The following is a 19,391-nucleotide window of genomic DNA, read 5'->3' on the forward strand; positions in this document are numbered from 1 at the left end:
CTACAAAAAACGTCTGACTGCTGTGCTTGCCAACAAGGGTTTTGCCACCAAGTATTAAGTCTCGTTTGCCAGAGGGATCAAATATTTATTTCTCACAGCAAAATTCAAATAAATTTTTATAATTTATACAGTGTGATTTTCTGGATTTTATTTTTAATATTTTGTCTCTCAATGTTAAAATGAACCTACCCTTATAGACTGTTCATGTCTTTGTCAGTGGACAAACTTACAAAATCAGCAAGGGATCAAATACTTACTTCCACCACTGTATGTCAAAGGTAATATTCCCTGCATTCCAAGAGGGCTCCAGCACTGAGCCCACATGTTTTCCGGCACATGCCAGCTGATTTCATCAGTTAACATATGCCCCTAACAGCCACGGGTAGAAGGTCAGTTGAGGAGAAGAAGCAGATTTCTCTGAAGATATATTGCTTATTACTATGTGTACTATTGATTTATGCAGGGAATTAAACGGACGGTTACTCTATAAAGAGAACCTGACAGCTGATACATGCTGCCCAATCCACGGGAAACCTATCTGGCTGAGGCATTTCAGAGAAGAACATACTTTATTAGCCTCTGGCGACTGAGCAGTGCTGTAGACTAGTCGGACAGGTAGGTCCCCGGTGGCTTCTTCCATCAAGCTGCCCTGTATTGACAGGTCTCTGCCTATATACACAGACGTAGGCAAAGATCTGTCCCTCCAGGGTAGCGGGAGGGGTGAAGCCGCTTGTCCGACTAGTCTACAGTTGTGCTCGGTCCCTGGCATTTTCAGAGGCAATACATACTGCCCGAGGATTGGGCAGCATACATCAGTGGTCAGATTTCCTTTAATTTCACCATTCACATTCAGTAAAATGGTTGTAAGATGTATTCACTGTCCAATGTTCTACCCCCACAAAGCAACATAGTGATCATTATGGGGGATTACGCCTTTCCAGCAACATAAGGTAAAATCCTCTGTAACATCATCATAAGAGATAAATGTTGCACGGTCGTCTGTAACCTCAGCTTATTTAGAGAAAAAACGACGGGCGTCTGATGGCTTCTAGCAACGAGCCTTGGACTTTATCAGCCTTCACCAGAGGCTCGGGGCCTCCTCGCCATTTCTTCACATAGCTGTCCAGATCTCATTATCATCTGAATATCTAGTTATTGTTTTATGAATGTTCATATTTCAAAGCTTTCCTCTATGCTTTTCCTCAGCAGACTTTACAATATCCAACCTCATTATCATCATGTGGCAGGGCCGCTTTCCGCCTGCATTTTCTGCTTTAAAAATTAATGCATTGCTATTTTCTGAATACGGCTTAAGCTGCTTACGAGCACATTATGCTATCAAACAGACACATGCAGAAAGGCTTCCTAAACTGTTGTTCTTTCAATGAAAATACAGCTGGTTCCGCATGAAAGACATGTCTTTTCACCTGCAAATGGGCTCGCTGCTATATTTATTTTTTCCCCTTTCTGCCTTTTATGTGCCAGTAAATCTTTAATTTCCTTAAACTTTAAATGAAATGCACGCAATTATATTTCTATGTGAAGAGAGTATGGATGAGTTCATACAGATGTTTGGTGGAGTATTTGTAAAGGAAAAAAAAACAAAAAACTTCTACATCTGTAGTAATGGAAAGCGGAATCTGTAAAATCTGCTGACAACCCAAAGGCTAGAACTAGTGGTTGTCACCCAGTGGACAGACTTATGAGAGATGCATCAAAAGAAAAAGTGCTCCAGCTTCTAACATTAGTGAAACATTTATATTTTTTTTCTAAGAAAGAAAAAAAACAAAACCAAAAAAAAAGCTAGTGGAAAATATCAAGTGCTGATGCTCTAGTGGTCTCCAGAAGAGAATAAGTGCTGTACCAACAAGTGACCGTTGCAGCCTATTATGGTCTATGGAGATTTGATGCCACTAAATACAGCATCTGACAACTCAAGTCACCACTTCTACCATGCAAAAATACCATGCAGAGCATTGGAAGGAATTCCGCAAAAAGAAGGACATGCTGCAGATTTCAAAAACCACACTCAATGTCAATGATAATATTTGCAATGTGTAGATTAGTTTTGCCAAATCTCATGTACATTGCTGGTGCTGTGTAAATGGTCATGGCAAAACCCGCATGTAATATAGATGGCTTTTGTGGTGAAAATTACTGTCGATTTGCCTGAGCGGACTCAGGTTAACACGTGTACTCTTGACTGTACAAACTATCAGTACTGTAGTCTTCACAGCAATGATACAAGTACATGCAGCCAACCACTATACGGTCACTGAAGTCCGTATGTGACTGTATATAAGTATTTTGTACATAGATTGAGCAGATTAAGGAAAACCAGTCCTTGTTCCCGCCAATTCTAGATTAGTGAATATTAGGGTTTTCAATAGACATTTATTTTCTTTGAAATTCATGATGCATTACTCCTCAGTTATTACTCCTAGAAATGTATGAATAATTGACAAATGGGTGTTACCATTCCCATAGGTCAAGAATGTCCAAAGTAGACACATGAGGAGGGTACAAAACCCAAGACAGAAACAAAATGAACATATCCCCTGCTAAATAAGTAAATATTGCAATATAAATAAGCAATATTGCATATAAATAACAGTTTTTGAACACAAAAGTTGTAAAAAGCCATCCCACCAGCGTCAAGGTGTATCCAAATTAGGGATGGTCCCAACCTCTAATAATAAAACCTTACCATGTGTCAGTGACGTCCTGTGTGAATAAGGGCAGAGCAGGATCAGGTCCCAAACATGGACTCACAGCTGGTGAGGAGCTTTTTACATGTAGTATCAAGCAGAAAAGGAAGGGACGCCATACCCTTACCTGCAGCAAATGCAGTAACCTGAAACTAAACCGAAATAAAATGAACTGGAGCTTAAGTTGGTACGCATGAAAAATAGGAGCATGAGGGGCATACATCTATCTCCGAGTGTAGACCCACACACTTGCTCCAGACTATTGGGTATACTAGTCCATGACTTTGCGAATAAAGGTAACCCATGAAGGAATTAACATTGCCTGATCCATGGGCAGCATAAGAGTCCGGCCTCCCTCTGTGCAGCATTAATAAAGAGTCTGGCTCCCTCATTGCAGCATTAATAAAGAGTCCAGGCTCCCTCAGTGCAGCATTAATAAAGAGTCCGGCTACCTCAGTGCAGGAATAATAAAGAGTCCGGGCTCCCTCAGTGCAGCATCAATTAAGAGTCCAGGCTCCCTCAGTGCAGCATTAATAAAGAGTCCGGGCTCCTTCAGTGCAGCATCAATTAAGAGTCCAGGCTCCCTCAGTGCAGCATTAATAAAGAGACCGGCTACCTCAGTGCAGCATTAATAAAGAGTCCTGCTACCTCAGTGCAGCATTAATAAAGAGTCCGTCTACCTGAGTGCAGCATTAATAAAGAGACCGGCAACCTCAGTGCAGTATTAATTAAGAGTCCGGCTATCTCAGTGCAAACATATATACACTGCTCAAAAAAAACAAAGGGAACACTAAAGTCCCACATCCTAGATATCACTGAATGAAATATTCCAGTTGTAATTCTTTATTCATTATATAGTGGAATGTGTTGAGAACAATAAAACCTAAAAATTATCAACGTAAATCACAACTAATATCCCACAGAGGTCTGGAGTTGGCATGATGCTCAAAATCAAAGTGGAAGTTGTTACAGGTTTATCCAACTTCACTGGAAATGCCTCAAGACGAGGAAATGATGCTCAGTAGTGTGTGTGGCCTCCATGTGCCTGTATGACCTCTCTACAATGCCTGGGCATGCTCCTGATGAGGCGGCGGATGGTCTCCCGAGGGATCTCCTCCCAGACCTGGACTAAAGCATCCGTCAACTCCTGGACAGTCTGTGGTGCAACGTGACGTTGGTGGATGGTGCGAGACATGATGTTCCAGATGTGTTCAATCAAATTCAGGTCTGGGGAACGGGCGGGCCAGTCCATAGCTTCAATGCTATCATCTTGCAGGAACTGCTGACACTCCAGCCACATGAGGTCTGGCATTGTCCTGCATTTGCATTAGGAGCAACCCAGGGCCAACTGCACCAGCATATGGTCTCACAAGGGGTCTCAGGATGTCATCTCGGTACCTAATGGCAGGCAGGCTACCTCTGGCGAGCACATGGAGGGCTGTGCGGCTCTCCAAAAGAAATGCCACCCCACACCATTACTGACCCACTGCCAAACCGGTCATGCTGAAGGATGTTGCAGGCAGCAGATCGCTCTCCACGGAGTCTCCAGACTCTGTCACGTCTGTCACATGTGCTCAGTGTGAACCTGCTTTCATTTGTGAAGAGCACAGGGCGCCAGTGTCAAATTTGCCAATCCTGGTGTTCTGTGGCAAATGCGAATCGACCTGCACGATGTGGGGCTGTGAGCACAACCCCCATCTGTGGACGTCGGGCACTCTGACCATCATCATGGAGTTGGTTTCTAACCGTTTGTGCAGAAACATGCTCATTTCTGGCCTGCTGGATGCCTTTTTGCAGGGCACTGGCAGTGCTCCTCCTGTTCCTCCTTGCACAAAGGCTGAGGTAGCGGTCCTGCTGCTGGGTTGTTGCCCTCCTACGGCCCCCTCTACGGCTTCTGGTGTACTGGCCTGTCTCTTCGTAGAGCCTCCAGCCTCTGGACACTACGCTGACAGACACAGCAAACCTTCTTGCCATAGCTGGCAATGATGTGCCATCCTGGATGAGTGGCACTACCTGAGCGACTTGTGTGGGTTATAAAGTCCATATCAGGCTACCACGAGTGAGAAAGCACAACCAACATTCAAAAGTGACCAAAACATCAGCCAGCAAGCATTGGTACTGAGATGTGGTCTGTGGTCCCCACCTGCAGAACCACTCCTTTATTGAGTGTGTATTGATAAGTGCCAATAATTTCCATCTGTTGTCTACTCCATTTGCACAACAGCATGAGAAATTGATTGTCAATCAGTGTTGCTTCCTAAGTGGACAGTTTGATTTCACAGAAGTTTCATTTACTTGGAGTTATATTCTGTTGTTTGAGTGTTCCCTTTATTTTTTTGAGCAGTGTATATTATTCTGATACACTGCCGGTGGGAAAACAGCTCACTAGTCAGGTGGGTACGGTCTATTTTTTTCCTACTCCGCTAGACTGACAGGTTTCTCTCCATACATATATAGATGATGATTCGCAGAATGATACAATATCAGCTAAATGAATATTTAAAAAGAAAAATCCCATCTGCAAGCTCCAGGTATTTTCCGCACATAAATTGACCTACGGCTTTTTACATCCGCAGTTTGTCAATTCTTTCTTTGGATTTTCACTGTGCATATATCCTTTGCAATGCACAAGGTGAAATCTGTGCATCAGATGCAGATTTTGCTGCAGACACCCAGGGGTTGTGGGAGTCAAACAGCGTCAAATATACTGTATGAACAGGTACCTTTCTAACAAGAATGATCATGCAACAGTAACATCTGAGCTCGTATGGTGCAAATCAGGCAAATTTACTGGGTGTTAAATAAGGATTTTAACCAGGTATAGTGTTACACACAAAAAAAATTCATGAAATCATGTATTTTCATTAATTGCGAAATAAGAAGAAAAATAGACGTAATGAATATACAACAGCTTCAGTCTGACAATGTTACAGTAATTAATGAGATACTGTAATAATGTGGTCTGCAGAAACACTGTACACCATCAACCACAATTTAATGAGTTTTTTCATACTTGCCAGATTAGCATCTTGTTAGATTATATCAATCAAGTGCATTCTAGACAGCCGAAGACTGCACAACCACTGAAAGATAGCATCCATTGTACTAGTGAAGGCTGATGCAATAAAGTAGATGCCTAAGAAGACCTCTCATCAAAAAAGCTATTCGTACATAAAAAAAAAAAAAAAAATACACAATAAATTATTTAATTTTTTCCTTCTAAACACAGCTCCTGATTTCCGGTTTGTGAGATCCCTGCATGACCAGTACCCAAGATTGCTTCACAAAGTAGCCAATTATCGGTCCTCAGAGAAAAAGAATTCTATTTAGGGTAAGAACACTGCAGTCATAGATGTAAATGGAAATTTATATATTTATTTTACTCACCTATATACAGCCAATAATTCCACAGTGCATTACAGACATTATAGGGACTGTCTCCAGTGGAGCTCACAATCAAGATTCCCTATCAGTAAGTCTTTATGGTGTGGGAGAAAACCGGAGAATCCGGAGGAAACCCACGCAAACATGGGGAGAACATACAACTTGCAGATGTTGTCCTTGGTGGGATTTGAACCCAGGACCCCAACGCTGCAAGGCTGCAGTGAAACCAACAACTCTAAAATATATTCATATAAAATATAAATATTATATATATTATTAATTATCAGTTTTTTAGTGGTTGGGTGATAAATAGCTGGAACCCCTCCCACCCATTACAAGATCGTGGCACCCGTTCGTCCCTGGTCATAAGATTGTGACCAGATGGAGTTGGATGGAGAAGCTGGTCAAGTATGTGCCTGGCCACGCCATTCTAGGGCACTGACGATAGGAAGATAGCTGAACGTAGTATTGAGCTACCAGAGACAAGGAAAAGGCGACAGGGTTTAAAAAAATGGAACAGATTTTATTTTAATAAACTCAACTTAAAAAAAGTATGTTGTAATAATGCCAACGTGAGCTCTATACAAAAGACAAGATATAGAAGCTGCAACTCCGTAACAAAAAAAAGTCCGTTACTACATATAAACTTATCAGCCGTGAGTCACAGCATGTCATGTAGCCACTGACTCAGGTCAGGAGCATGTGCACATAATAAGCTGGGGTTGTACACCCAGAGCCAGGGCACAAGCACGGGGAGCGGATGGGCAGTGCGCACGTACGCGATTTGCTAGGTGGTTTCGGTGACGTAGGGCCAGTCATGGCAATCACAATGCTTTGGGCGTGAATAATTAATTACAATATGACCCTGAGTGACCATGACTGAACCGTTACAAAGCGAAACCCCTATGACAAACAGAAGGTATGTGAGGCAATCACCTAAGGATAAAACTTTTTTTTTTTTTATAAGATATATATGGGGACTTTTTTTTTTGGGGGGGGGAGGGGGCGGGGAACAGATTAGTGCTGCACATTGCATCACTAACTACACATTGAGGGCAGTTTAATATGCAAAGACGACATGGCAGGTTCCCTTTTAAAAAATAGAAATTAGAATAGAGTAAAAAGGGAAGGGTAGGGAAACTTTAATTGAAGTACATTGTAAAAGAGGTTAGGTATTTTTATTAAAAATAGTTAGGACTTAAATGGGGTTTTCCCACTAACAAAGTGAATGTTAAAGTTTTAATCACTATAACTTGGAATAATAATAATTTCCATAATTTGATGGTTTAAAATAATGTCCCTGTGCTGAGATAATCTTATGTGCCCCTGTTGTGTACTGTGTAATGGCTGCGTCTGACCTGTACAGGAACATGGTCTGATCGTACCACAGCTCCTGGGCAGGGAGGACGCAAAAGAGAATATACAGACAGGACAAGATGGGATTGCAGCGGATTCTTTGTGGAGGTAAAGCATTTCCCTCCCTGGCCAGCAGATGTGGTATGAGCAGACCATGTTTCTGTATGGTCAGAGACAGACATTACACAATACACAGCAGGGGGACATATGTAAGATTATCTCGGCACAGGAACATTGTTTTAAAAAAAATACATCCAATTGTGGAAATTATCATAATTCCAAGATATATTGATTAACATGAACTTTTTCATGGGAAAACCCCTTTTAACTTCATTGTTAGCTTGGACAACCTTTAAGCATTTTAAAAGGCACCCAAAAAGGGTTGTGTAATAATGAATATCTGCTACAAATAATTTATTTCAATGCTGCACCAGGGTGTCCAGTGTTATCAGTACTGGTGATTTCACGTGACTGAAAAAGAGGAATATCATCAGTCAGAGATTCACCACCAATATCCAAGGCCGCTTTGATATTTGTTTGCAGTTTGGCAGCCCAATATGAAAAGAATTGATCCAGGCTGTTATTTACATGGTTGCATGGCTTCTTTGATTATCTTACAACTGCTTCAAGTCATCTCTATCTGATGAATTCCAGCCATGACACTTGAGATGAGAACACCTCTTCATCCACATCACATATATCTGGAAACATCTGACATGTGACGTCACCGCTGTGCTGTGCTTTACGGCCGGCCGGCGCTGACACAGTGCAGGGAAGCTGACGCCGGGGGACAGACGCCGGAATGTAATTATGTACTGTTTGTTTTTTTTAACTTTTACAACAGTAACCAGGGTAAACATCGGGTTACTAAGCGCGGCCCTGCACTTAGTAACCCGATGTTTACCCTGGTTACCAGTGAACACATCGCTGGATCGGCGTCACACACGCCGATTCAGCGATGACAGCGGGTGATCAGCGACCAAATAAAGGTCCTGATCATTCCCCAACGACCAACGATCTCCCAGCAGGGGCCTGATCATTGGTCGCTGTCACGCATAACGATTTCGTTAACGATATCGTTGCTACGTCACAAAAAGCAACGATATCGTTAACGAAATCGTTATGTGTGAAGGTACCTTTAGGCAAGCTAGAAAGACCCAAAGGCAAATGCCACCTGCAAGTAATATGACCTTTGAAATGGTGTATCATTTGTGTGTTCGTGGAGTATAAATGGAGCAAGTGTGCAAAAGAATAGGCAGTGCATGTTTACAAATGTGTTTGCATATGTGACCCACCTGCAGTGAAGTGTGCAATCCTCCAATGTGCCTCAAATCGGCTGGGCAAGGAGTTCGGCAAGCTGGAAAGCCCCCAAGGTAAATGTTAGGATTTGTTTGTAATGTCTGTAAGCAGCTTGTGCTAGTGGTAGTGTGCTTTGGGGTAGTGTGGTGCCATCTGCAGGTAATTTTTCCTTACAGCAGGTTTTTGAAAATTAATGTTTAAACTGTATTGTGTGATCACATCATGGATGTGTGGTTTGTTTGGCTATTTTCTTACTGATGGGGGCAAGTTTACCTTTCAAATGGTGTATCATTTGGGTGTGTGTGTGGGTGCAGTATGAACGGAGATACAAAGTAATCATCAAAAAAAAAAAGTGTTTAGAAATAATATATAAGGATTCGCAAAAGACATAGGGCCCGATTCATCAATGTGTATTATGCCAGAATTTTTGTATAAAATACACCTTGAAATGTCAAATAATTTTTGTGCAAACCATAAGTTGTTCAATAAAATTTGCAACTTTTGGCGTTTTTACACTAGTACCAATCAGCTTGCCAATGTGAATGTAGTATGGGGATTGGATGGAGTGTGACGAGGTCAGCTTGGCAAATTAATCTAAATTGACGAGTAAAGTACACCGGAAATGTACTCCAGTCCCTGAAGAGAGGAACAGGCAGAAGAACGTGTCAGTTGTAAAATGCGCCCAATTTATTAAGAGCCATACGTCTCTTAATGAATTCGGTGCACCTTATTCCAGCGCTGTCTTCATTAAGACTTGTGCACACAACGAATAAGGTGTAACTTGCCAAAATATGCAGGCCGATTCACAGGCTCCTATACATTTTTATTTTTTTTTAGCCATGATTGAATAAAATTAAGACCCCAATTCATCAATTCTTTTTGAGAGGGCGTGGTGCAGTCAGATGCCAATTATTCATGAAGAAGTGCCCTATCTGAAGCATCTGATGAGTGACGTGTGCCTCCGTGTGCTATGCCAGAAATCTTACTCCAGTCAGGGAATGAAAGGAGATGTCTGGAATACAGAACTCCACAGCTTGTCATGATTTAGATGAGCTATGGCATCATGCCACAGTTCCACATATTTTGATGAACTTGAGTGAAACTTGTGTGAAAAAGGCAAAGTCGAAAAATTTTGCTGCAAAAGAGTTGCACCAAAATTGTGCAACTTTTCTGAATTTTTAAGCCATTTTTTTTGGTGTAAAAGCTTTGATTAATCTTTTGGGATGATTTTGAAATTGCTGGCCTTTATCTATGAATGGGTTTCGAAAATTCTGCTGATTCAGGCAATGTCCGTGCAAGCCGAGCTGATCTTAAGTACATGTTCAAACGCAGACACAGACAACTTTCCTTAAATGCTAGATCATGCCCTGAAAGTCAGATTTTTTATTTAATTTATTTTTAAAGTCTAATTCTATTTACCAAAATGTAAAATTTGTCAGCTGCATGTGGATGCTCTCAAAGTAGGATGACAAAATCTGAAAAACCCTCTTCTGTTACGTTAAAAATACACAATTATGGTTGCAGTAGAAGAAAGCCTAGTTCCCTAGTTAATAAACACGGTCAAGCATAAAAAGGTTTTTGACAGGGACTTTGACATTTTCTTTTTCGTGAATAGTTTTGGATGGTCAGTCACGTCCCTCCCCAGGGCTACTAGATTTAAAATTTATAACCAAAGCTCAGATCATATTGTCTCTTCGTAAATTAATTTAAGCAATTCATAGAGAGGAGAGAATCAATTCCCAAGACTCTGGCCCATCAGCCATATCAGTAATCTGTGACCGATGGATGAAACCCCAGCGAACCTCCTCTTATCTCCTGGCCATCCCAGTTCTTCATTTGATTAGCTGAACTGGCGTGATATCATGTGCACATCATGCTGCCATATTGGCATCATGCCTGCTTGGCTAATCAAAAGAAGAGTCTGGAATGCCGGGAGGTAAGAGAAAAGAGTTGCCAAGCTAAGGACCAACAGTCGCAGATAAAACTATCAGCTGGACTGAAGTCCATCAATTCTCCCACCACTTGTACCATGAAATTTGGTGGTCACTCTAGTTATCAAGCTCATTTCTTGGTCAATATGTTAAACAATAAGTAGTTTAGATTCTGAAGTTACAAACTACCATTACTCTGAAAATAAGAGCATTACGTCTGCTTCCGTTTGTCCTATTTGTAAAAATGTCTGGCACATCAAGCTAAAAAAGAAAAATTAAAAAAAAACAACTGAATTGCCAAACTGTGGCTACTGGTTGACCCTGTAACCAATTATATATTTTGTGTGAAAGTTCAATAAAATTGCAAGAAAAAAATATTTGTTAAATGGTAAAAGGAACAGGTCACCAGGTTTTTCCCAAACTAAGTAGGGCCAGCACCTGTACGCTCTATGTGGCAGAATTCTAGAATACTGTCTATATGTCCCCAATGTGCTCTCCATACAAATAAAAAAATTGCTTTTTATTATACTCACCTACGCCGCAGTCCAGTCCGATGGGTGTCACTGGTCCTGATCTCTCTTGCGTCGTGTGGCTGACACTTTCTATGTAATCTATACTGTGGCCCGGGGATCGCACATCTGCGCAGGTGCACTTCTCTGCCCTGCTGGGGGCACAGCAAAATACTGTAATGCGAATGCATTGTGAAAAGACGAAGAGCGCGGGCGCACTACAATACTTTGCTCTGCCAACGGCAGGGCAGAGAGGTGTGCACCTGCGCAGGAGCGCGATACAGAGAGCTCTGTGGATGAAGTAGAAAGCGTCATCCACACGAAGCAAGAAAAGAGGAGGTGCCGAATCAAGACCAATAACACCCATCGGACTGGAAAATAATAAAAGTTATTTGCAGTGTTCTGCAGAGCATATTGGGGTCATATACACAGTATTCTAGAATGCTGTACATGAGGGCGTATAGGTGCTGACCCTACTTTTAATGGGAAAAACCTGGCAACAGGTTCCCTTTAACAAATTAAAGCCAAGAGAGAAGTGCAGAGATATTAGCTATATCAATTCCTATAGGGATCCATCCTCCAAATAACATTCCCAGAGTCGTCAGACATTTTTTTTTTATCCTTTAAGATAGATTCTGTTTAGTTAGAAATTCTTTGAAGGGAGCAGAACTAAATCTCTTATTTTTCCTTGGTCTTAAGAGAATTGTTTGAAGGTTTAGGCAAGACTGCAGGTCACAAAAAAATTGACTGCATAATCTATTTGTTTTCCTGGATGTGAACTTTTCACAGGCCTCTTTCATGTATGGAACAATAAACACGTCTGATGAGCAGAGTTCAGAAAACGGCAATCTTTAACAATATGGTAAAATTTTGCTGAATTTCTACAGGGATGCTAATTGCCTCCATACACACATATGCCTGGGGCAATTCTTTTTTTGATGAGGGCCTGTCAATTTTTGCCCCTTGATTAAAAAAACATGGTTGAATGGCAAGGCTTTCTAAAGGATATTAACAATGACTTTTTTTGCCATATTTCCCTTTTATAAATGTTTCTATATAAATTATTAAAGCCCTTAAAGGGGTCGTGTCAACTCTACAATAACATTCCTACAATAAAAAGGCTTACCGATTTGCTTACGATATTGATCAATCGGCACTTTTGTTGCTGAAGCGTCTTTTCGGCCCATTTTTCCCACTGTAACAAAAAGGGAAAAGTATATTGAGTGGATATAAAGCATAACCAGACAGTGGTATCTGCTTCCACAACCTGTCCACAGGCTGTGTCTAATGTTCTAGTCCATTACGACTACAATAGAATTTTTTTTAAGGCAAGAATGAATTTAGGAGTGCAAAATTATTTGACAGTTTTGAGATGGAAGGATAAGTAATAGTCATTTCCAGATACAATACTTGCTTGTTTTATGTACACATCGATAACTATTATGGAGGACTGAAAACACTGATGTTATTGCATGCAACACATCTGCCTTCTTCACTGCTCTTTATAAAAGGGGTTCTCCAGGAATAGAAACAAAAAAAGTAAGTAAAATTAAATATTGTAAATTAATTCCTCAATACCTTTAACCTCTTAGTGAGAGCCAGTTTTGGCCTTAGTGACAAAGCCCCATTTTTCAATGTGTCATCTTATTTGGTAAGAACTCTGGAATACTTCCACATGATCAAGAAATTGAGAGAATGTGTTTTGTTTTCAAGTCAGATTTAACTTAAAGGGAATCTATCTGAAGGTTGCTGCTATGTAATCTGAAGACACCATGAAGTAGGGGTTAAATCACAGAATTCAACGATGTGTCACGTGGTTTTGTTTACTTACACCAAAGGTTTTATCACTTTGTGATCATCATTATCTGAACTATGGAAGAGAGTGCCTGGTAGTACAACTCCACCCCCTTCTGTGATAAGCAGCTCACTGTCTATAGCTATGTACATACAGAGCTTGGTGTGGGCTGAGGCAGCTCTCTCACCTCTGATGCATTGATAAATCTGAAAACTGTGTCAGAATGGCTGGACCCAGAAAACTAGGTGATACATAGTTGGAATAAGGGTCTCTATGCCAAATCATGATGCTCTCAGAAGAGCAGCAGCTGCAAAAGCAGACAAGATTTTAGGATGCCTACAGAGAGATAAAATCCTATGATTTCAACGTATTATTACCAATTTATAAATCACGTGTGAGGCCAAAATAGGATCCAGTTTTGGGCTTCACAATTTAAAAATGATATTCAGAACTCAGAACCAGTTCAATGACGGGCAACTAGATTATTACAAGGGATGGAAGGCCTCTCATATGATGAGAGTTTGGAAAAGTTGGGCTTGTTTAGCTTAAAAAGAAAAAAAAAAAAAAGACGTCTCAGTGGGGGATTTCATTTATATGTAGAAATACATATGTGGTCAGTACGAAGGACTGGCACATGACTTATTCCTTCCAGAGACCTATTAAGAAGCAGGGGGCACTCATTCTGGGTAGGCGATTCCGACAGCTAAATAGGAAAAGGTACTTTACAGATAGAGAAGTCAGACCCACAGTCAATGCTCGACCACAAGAGCTAGTAATGGCCGACACTGTAGCAGCATTTAAAAAAAGTGTTTGTGATTTCCTCAGTACATATACATTTTTGTCACAAATTAAACTATAACCCATAATGTTACAATTGGCGGCGAAAAGTTGACCTTGATTGACCCGAGTTTTTTTTGCAACCTTTGGAGGTAGCAAACACCTGCAGATGGATTCTTTAGGGTATGTGCACACGCTGCAGATTTTGCTGAAGATCCGCAGCTGCGGATACGCAGCGGTTTCCCATGAGTTTAAAGTACCATGTTAACTTATGGGAAACGAAATCCGCAGTGCACATGCCGCGGAAAAAAAGGCGCGGAAACGCAGCGGTTTACATTCCGCAGCATGTCAATTCTGTGTGCGGATTCCGCTGCGGTTTTACACCTGCTCCAATAGAAAACTGCAGGTGTAAAGCCGCAGCGGAATCCGCAGTAGAAACTGCGATAAATCCGCAGGAAAAACCGCAGTGGTTTTGCACTGCGGTTTTTCCAAATCCGCTGTGGAAAAATCCACAGTCCTCCAGAATACGTGTGCACATACCCTAAATGTTAGTGGTAAATTTATGTTGATGTTTTCTGTTAACATAAAGATCTTAAATTTGATGAAGAATTAGACAAATTAGCAATTTTTCAAGCTGTGAGTTTTAATACTGCTAAAACAAACAGTTATGCCTTGTAAAAAAAAAAATATATATATATATATATATATATATATATATATATATATACACACATACACACAGTATATTATAATTCGTCTAATTTACATCAGCATAATTTTTCAAACATCCTTGCATTGTATTAAAAAATTTGTGTGTGATGCATCAGCACTAAATACACTGTGTGCAGAATTATTACGCAAGTTGTATTTTGATCACATGATACTTTTTATACATGTTGTCCTACTCCAAGCTGTTCAGACTTTAGAGCCAACTACCAATTAACCCCTTCATGACCCAGCCTATTTTGACCTTAAAGACCTTGCCGTTTTTTGCAATTCTGACCAGTGTCCCTTTATGAGGTAATAACTCAGGAACGCTTCAACGGATCCTAGCGGTTCTGAGATTGTTTTTTCGTGACATATTGGGCTTCATGTTAGTGGTAAATTTAGGTCAATAAATTCTGCGTTTATTTGTGATAAAAACGGAAATTTGGCGAAAATTTTGAAAATTTCGCAATTTTCACATTTTGAATTTTTATTCTGTTAAACCAGAGAGATATGTGACACAAAATAGTTAATAAATAACATTTCCCACATGTTTACTTTACATCAGCACAATTTTGGAAACAAAATTTTTTTTTGTTAGGAAGTTATAAGGGTTAAAATTTGACCAGCGATTTGTCATTTTTACAACGAAATTTACAAAACCATTTTTTTTAGGGACCACCTCACATTTGAAGTCAGTTTGAGGGGTCTATATGGCTGAAAATACCCAAAAGTGACACCATTCTAAAAACTGCACCCCTCAAGGTACTCAAAACCACATTCAAGAAGTTTATTAACCCTTCAGGTGCTTCACAGCAGCAGAAGCAACATGGAAGGAAAAAATGAACATTTAACTTTTTAGTCACAAAAATTATCTTTTAGCAACAATTTTTTTATTTTCCCAATGGTAAAAGGAGAAACTGAACCACGAAAGTTGTTGTCCAATTTGTCCTGAGTACGCTGATACCTCATATGTGGGGGTAAACCACTGTTTGGGCGCACGGCAGGGCTTGGAAGGGAAGGAGCGCCATTTGACTTTTTGAATCAAAAATTGGCTCCACTCTTTAGCGGACACCATGTCACGTTTGGAGAGCCCCTGTGTGCCTAAAAATTGGAGCTCCCCCACAAGTGACCCCATTTTGGAAACTAGACGCCCCAAGGAACTTATCTAGATGCATAGTGAGCACTTTGAACCCCCAGGTGCTTCACAAATTAATCCGTAAAAATGAAAAAGTACTTTTTTTTCACAAAAAAATTCTTTTAGCCTCAATTTTTTCATTTTCACATGGGCAACAGGATAAAATGGATCCTAAAATGTGTTGGGCAATTTCTCCTGAGTACACCAATACCTCACATGTGGGGGTAAACCACTGTTTGGGCACATGGTAAGGCTCGGAAGGGAAGGAGCGCCATTTGACTTTTTGAATGAAAAATTATTTCCATCGTTAGCGGACACCATGTCGCGTTTGGAGAGCTCCTGTGTGCCTAAACATTGGAGCTCCCCCACAAATGACCCCATTTTGGAAACTAGACCCCCCAAGGAACTTATTTAGATGCCTAGTGAGCACTTTAAACCCTCAAGTGCTTCACAAATTGATCTGTAAAAATGAAAAAGTACTTTTTTTTTCACAAAAAAATTCTTTTCGCCTCAATTTTTTCATTTTCACATGGGCAGTAGGGTAAAATGGATCATAAAATTTGTTGGGCAATTTCTCCCGAGTACGTCGATACCTCATATGTGGGGGTAAACCACTGTTTGGGCACTCGGCAGGGCTCGGAAGGGAAGGCACGCCATTTGACTTTTTGAATGGAAAATTAGCTCCAATTGTTAGCGGACACCATGTCGCGTTTGGAGAGCCCCTGTGTGCCTAAACATTGGAGCTCCCCCACAAGTGACCCCATTTTGGAAACTAGACCCCCCAAGGAACTTATCTAGATGCATATTGAGCACTTTAAACCCCCAGGTGCTTCACAGAAGTTTATAACGCAGAGCCATGAAAATAAAAAATAATTTTTCTTTCCTCAAAAATGATTTTTTAGCCTGGAATTTCCTATTTTGCCAAGGATAATAGGAGAAATTGGACCCCAAATATTGTTGTCCTGTTTGTCCTGAGTACGCAGATACCCAATATGTGGGGGTAAACCACTGTTTGGGCGCACGGCAGGGCTCGGAAAGGATGGCACGCCATTTGGCTTTTTAAATGGAAAATTAGCTCCAATCATTAGCGGACACCATGTCACGTTTGGAGAGCCCCTGTGTGCCTAAACATTGGAGATCCCCCAGAAATGACACCATTTTGGAAACTAGACCCCCAAAGGAACTAATCTAGATGTGTGGTGAGGACTTTGAACCCCCAAGTGCTTCACAGAAGTTTATAACGCAGAGCCATGAAAAAAAAAAAAATTATTTTCTCAAAAATGATCTTTTAGCCTGCAATTTTTTATTTTCCCAAGGGTAACAGGAGAAATTTGACCCCAAAAGTTGTTGTCCAGTTTCTCCTGAGTACGCTGATACCCCATATGTGGGGGTAAATCACTGTTTGGGCACATGCCGGGGCTCGGAAGTGAAGTAATGACGTTTTGAAATGCAGACTTTGATGGAATGCTCTGTGGGCGTCACGTTGCGTTTGCAGAGCCCCTGATGTGGCTTAACAGTAGAAACCCCCCACAAGTGACCCCATTTTGGAAACTAGACCCCCAAAGGAACTTATCTAGATGTGTGGTGAGCACTTTGAACCCCCAAGTGCTTCATAGAAGTTTATAATGCAGAGCCGTGAAAATAATAAATACGTTTTCTTTCCTCAAAAATAATTATTTAGCCCAGAATTTTTTATTTTCCCAAGGGTTACAGAAGAAACTGGACCCCAAAAGTTGTTGTCCAGTTTCTCCTGAGTACGCTGATACCCCATATGTGGGGGTAAACCACTGTTTGGGCACATGCCGAGGCTCGGAAGTGAAGTAGTGACGTTTTGAAATGCAGACTTTGATGGAATGCTCTGTGGGCGTCACGTTGCGTTTGCAGAGCCCCTGATGTGGCTTACCAGTAGAAACCCCCCACAAGTGACCGCATTTTGGAAACTAGACCCCGAAAGGAACTTATCTAGATGTGTGGTGAGCACTTTGAACCCCCAAGCGCTTCATAGAAGTTTATAATGCAGAGCCGTGAAAATAATAAATACGTTTTCTTTCCTCAAAAATAATTATTTAGCCCAGAATTTTTTATTTTCCCAAGGGTAACAGGAGAAATTTGACCCCAATATTTGTTGTCCAGTTTCTCCTGAGTATGGTGATACCCCATATGTGGGGGTAAACTACTGTTTGGGCACATGCCGGGGCTTGGAATTGAAGTAGTGACGTTTTGAAATGCAGACTTTGATGGAATGCTCTGCGGGCGTCACGTTGCGTTTGCAGAGCCCCTGATGTGCCTAAACAGTAGAAACCCCCCACAAGTGACCCCATTTTGGAAACTAGACCCCGAAAGGAACTTATCTAGATGTGTGGTGAGCACTTTGACCCCCAAGTGCTTCATAGAAGTTTATAATGCAGAGCCGTGAAAATAAAAAATCATTTTTCTTTCCTCAAAAATTATGTTTTAGCAAGCATTTTTTTTGATTCACAAGGGTAACAGGAGAAATTGGACCCCAGTAATTGTTGCGCAGTTTGTCCTGAGTATGCTGGTACCCCATATGTGGGGGTAAACCACTGTTTGGGCACACGTCAGGGCTCGGAAGTGAGGGAGCACCATTTGACTTTTTGAATACGAGATTGGCTGGAATCAATGGTGGCGCCATGTTGCGTTTGGAGACCCCTGATGTGCCTAAACAGTGGTAACCCCTCAATTCTACCTCCAACACTAACCCCAACACACCCCTAACCCTAATCCCAACTGTAGCCATAACCCTAAACACAACCCTAACCGCAACACACCCCTAACCACAACCCTAACCCCAACACGCCCCTAACCATAACCACAAACCTAATTCCAACCCTAACCCTAAGGCTATGTGCCCACGTTGCGGATTCGTGTGAGATATTTTCGCACCATTTTTTAAAAATCCGCGGGTAAAAGGCACTGCGTTTTACCTGCGGATTTTCCGCGGATTTCCAGTGTTTTTTGTGCGGATTTCACCTGCGGATTCCTATTGAGGAACAGGTGTAAAACGCTGCGGAATCCGCACAAAGAATTGACATGCTGCGGAAAATACAACGCAGCGTTTCCGCGTGGTATTTTCTGCACCATGGGCACAGCGGATTTGGTTTCCATATGTTTACATGGTACTGTAAACCTGATTGAACACTGCTGCGGATCCGCAGCCAAATCCGCACCGTGTGCACATAGCCTAATTCTAAAGGTATGTGCACACGCTGCGGAAAACGCTGCGGATCCGCAGCAGTTTCCCATGAGTTTACAGTTCAATGTAAACCTACGGGAAACAAAAATCGCTGTGCCCATGCTGCGGAAAAACTGCACGGAAACGCAGCGGTTTACATTCAGCAGCATGTCACTTCTTTGTGCGGATTCCGCAGCGGTTTTACAACTGCTCAAATAGAAAATCGCAGTTGTAAAACCGCAGTGAAATGCGCAGAAAAACCGCGGTAAATCCGCCATAAATCCGCAGCGGTTTAGCACTGCGGATTTATCAAATCCGCAGCGGAAAAATCCGCAGAGGACCAGAATACGTGTGCACATACCGAAACCCTAACCCTAACCCTACCCCTAGCCCTAACCCTACCCCTACCCCTACCCCTAGCCCTAACCCTACCCCTACCCCTAGCCCTACCCCTACCCCTAGCCCTAACCCTAACCCTACCCCTAACCCTAACCCTACCCCTAACCCTAACCCTATTCTAACATTAGTGGAAAAAAAAAAATTTATTTATTTTTTTATTGTCCCTACTTATGGGGGTGACAAAGGGGGGGGGGTCA

At 41.5% G+C, this 19,391-nt stretch overlaps 1 protein-coding gene across 3 annotated transcripts in view; it reads right to left on the reverse strand.

The window, feature by feature from the left end:
• Window positions 1–19,391, reverse strand: part of TRIQK (triple QxxK/R motif containing) — a 233,056-nt gene that overhangs the window by 86,379 nt on the left and 127,286 nt on the right. For all 3 annotated transcript variants that reach the window (XM_069731615.1, XM_069731613.1, XM_069731614.1), the window contains one exon: window positions 12,314–12,382. In XM_069731615.1, the coding sequence (XP_069587716.1) occupies window positions 12,314–12,374 (61 nt within the window). In that variant the 5' untranslated portion in view covers window positions 12,375–12,382. The remainder of the gene's footprint in view (window positions 1–12,313; window positions 12,383–19,391) is intronic.

This window comes from Ranitomeya imitator, chromosome 6 (assembly GCF_032444005.1).
Source record: "Ranitomeya imitator isolate aRanImi1 chromosome 6, aRanImi1.pri, whole genome shotgun sequence".
In the NCBI taxonomy this organism is placed as follows: domain Eukaryota; kingdom Metazoa; phylum Chordata; class Amphibia; order Anura; family Dendrobatidae; genus Ranitomeya; species Ranitomeya imitator.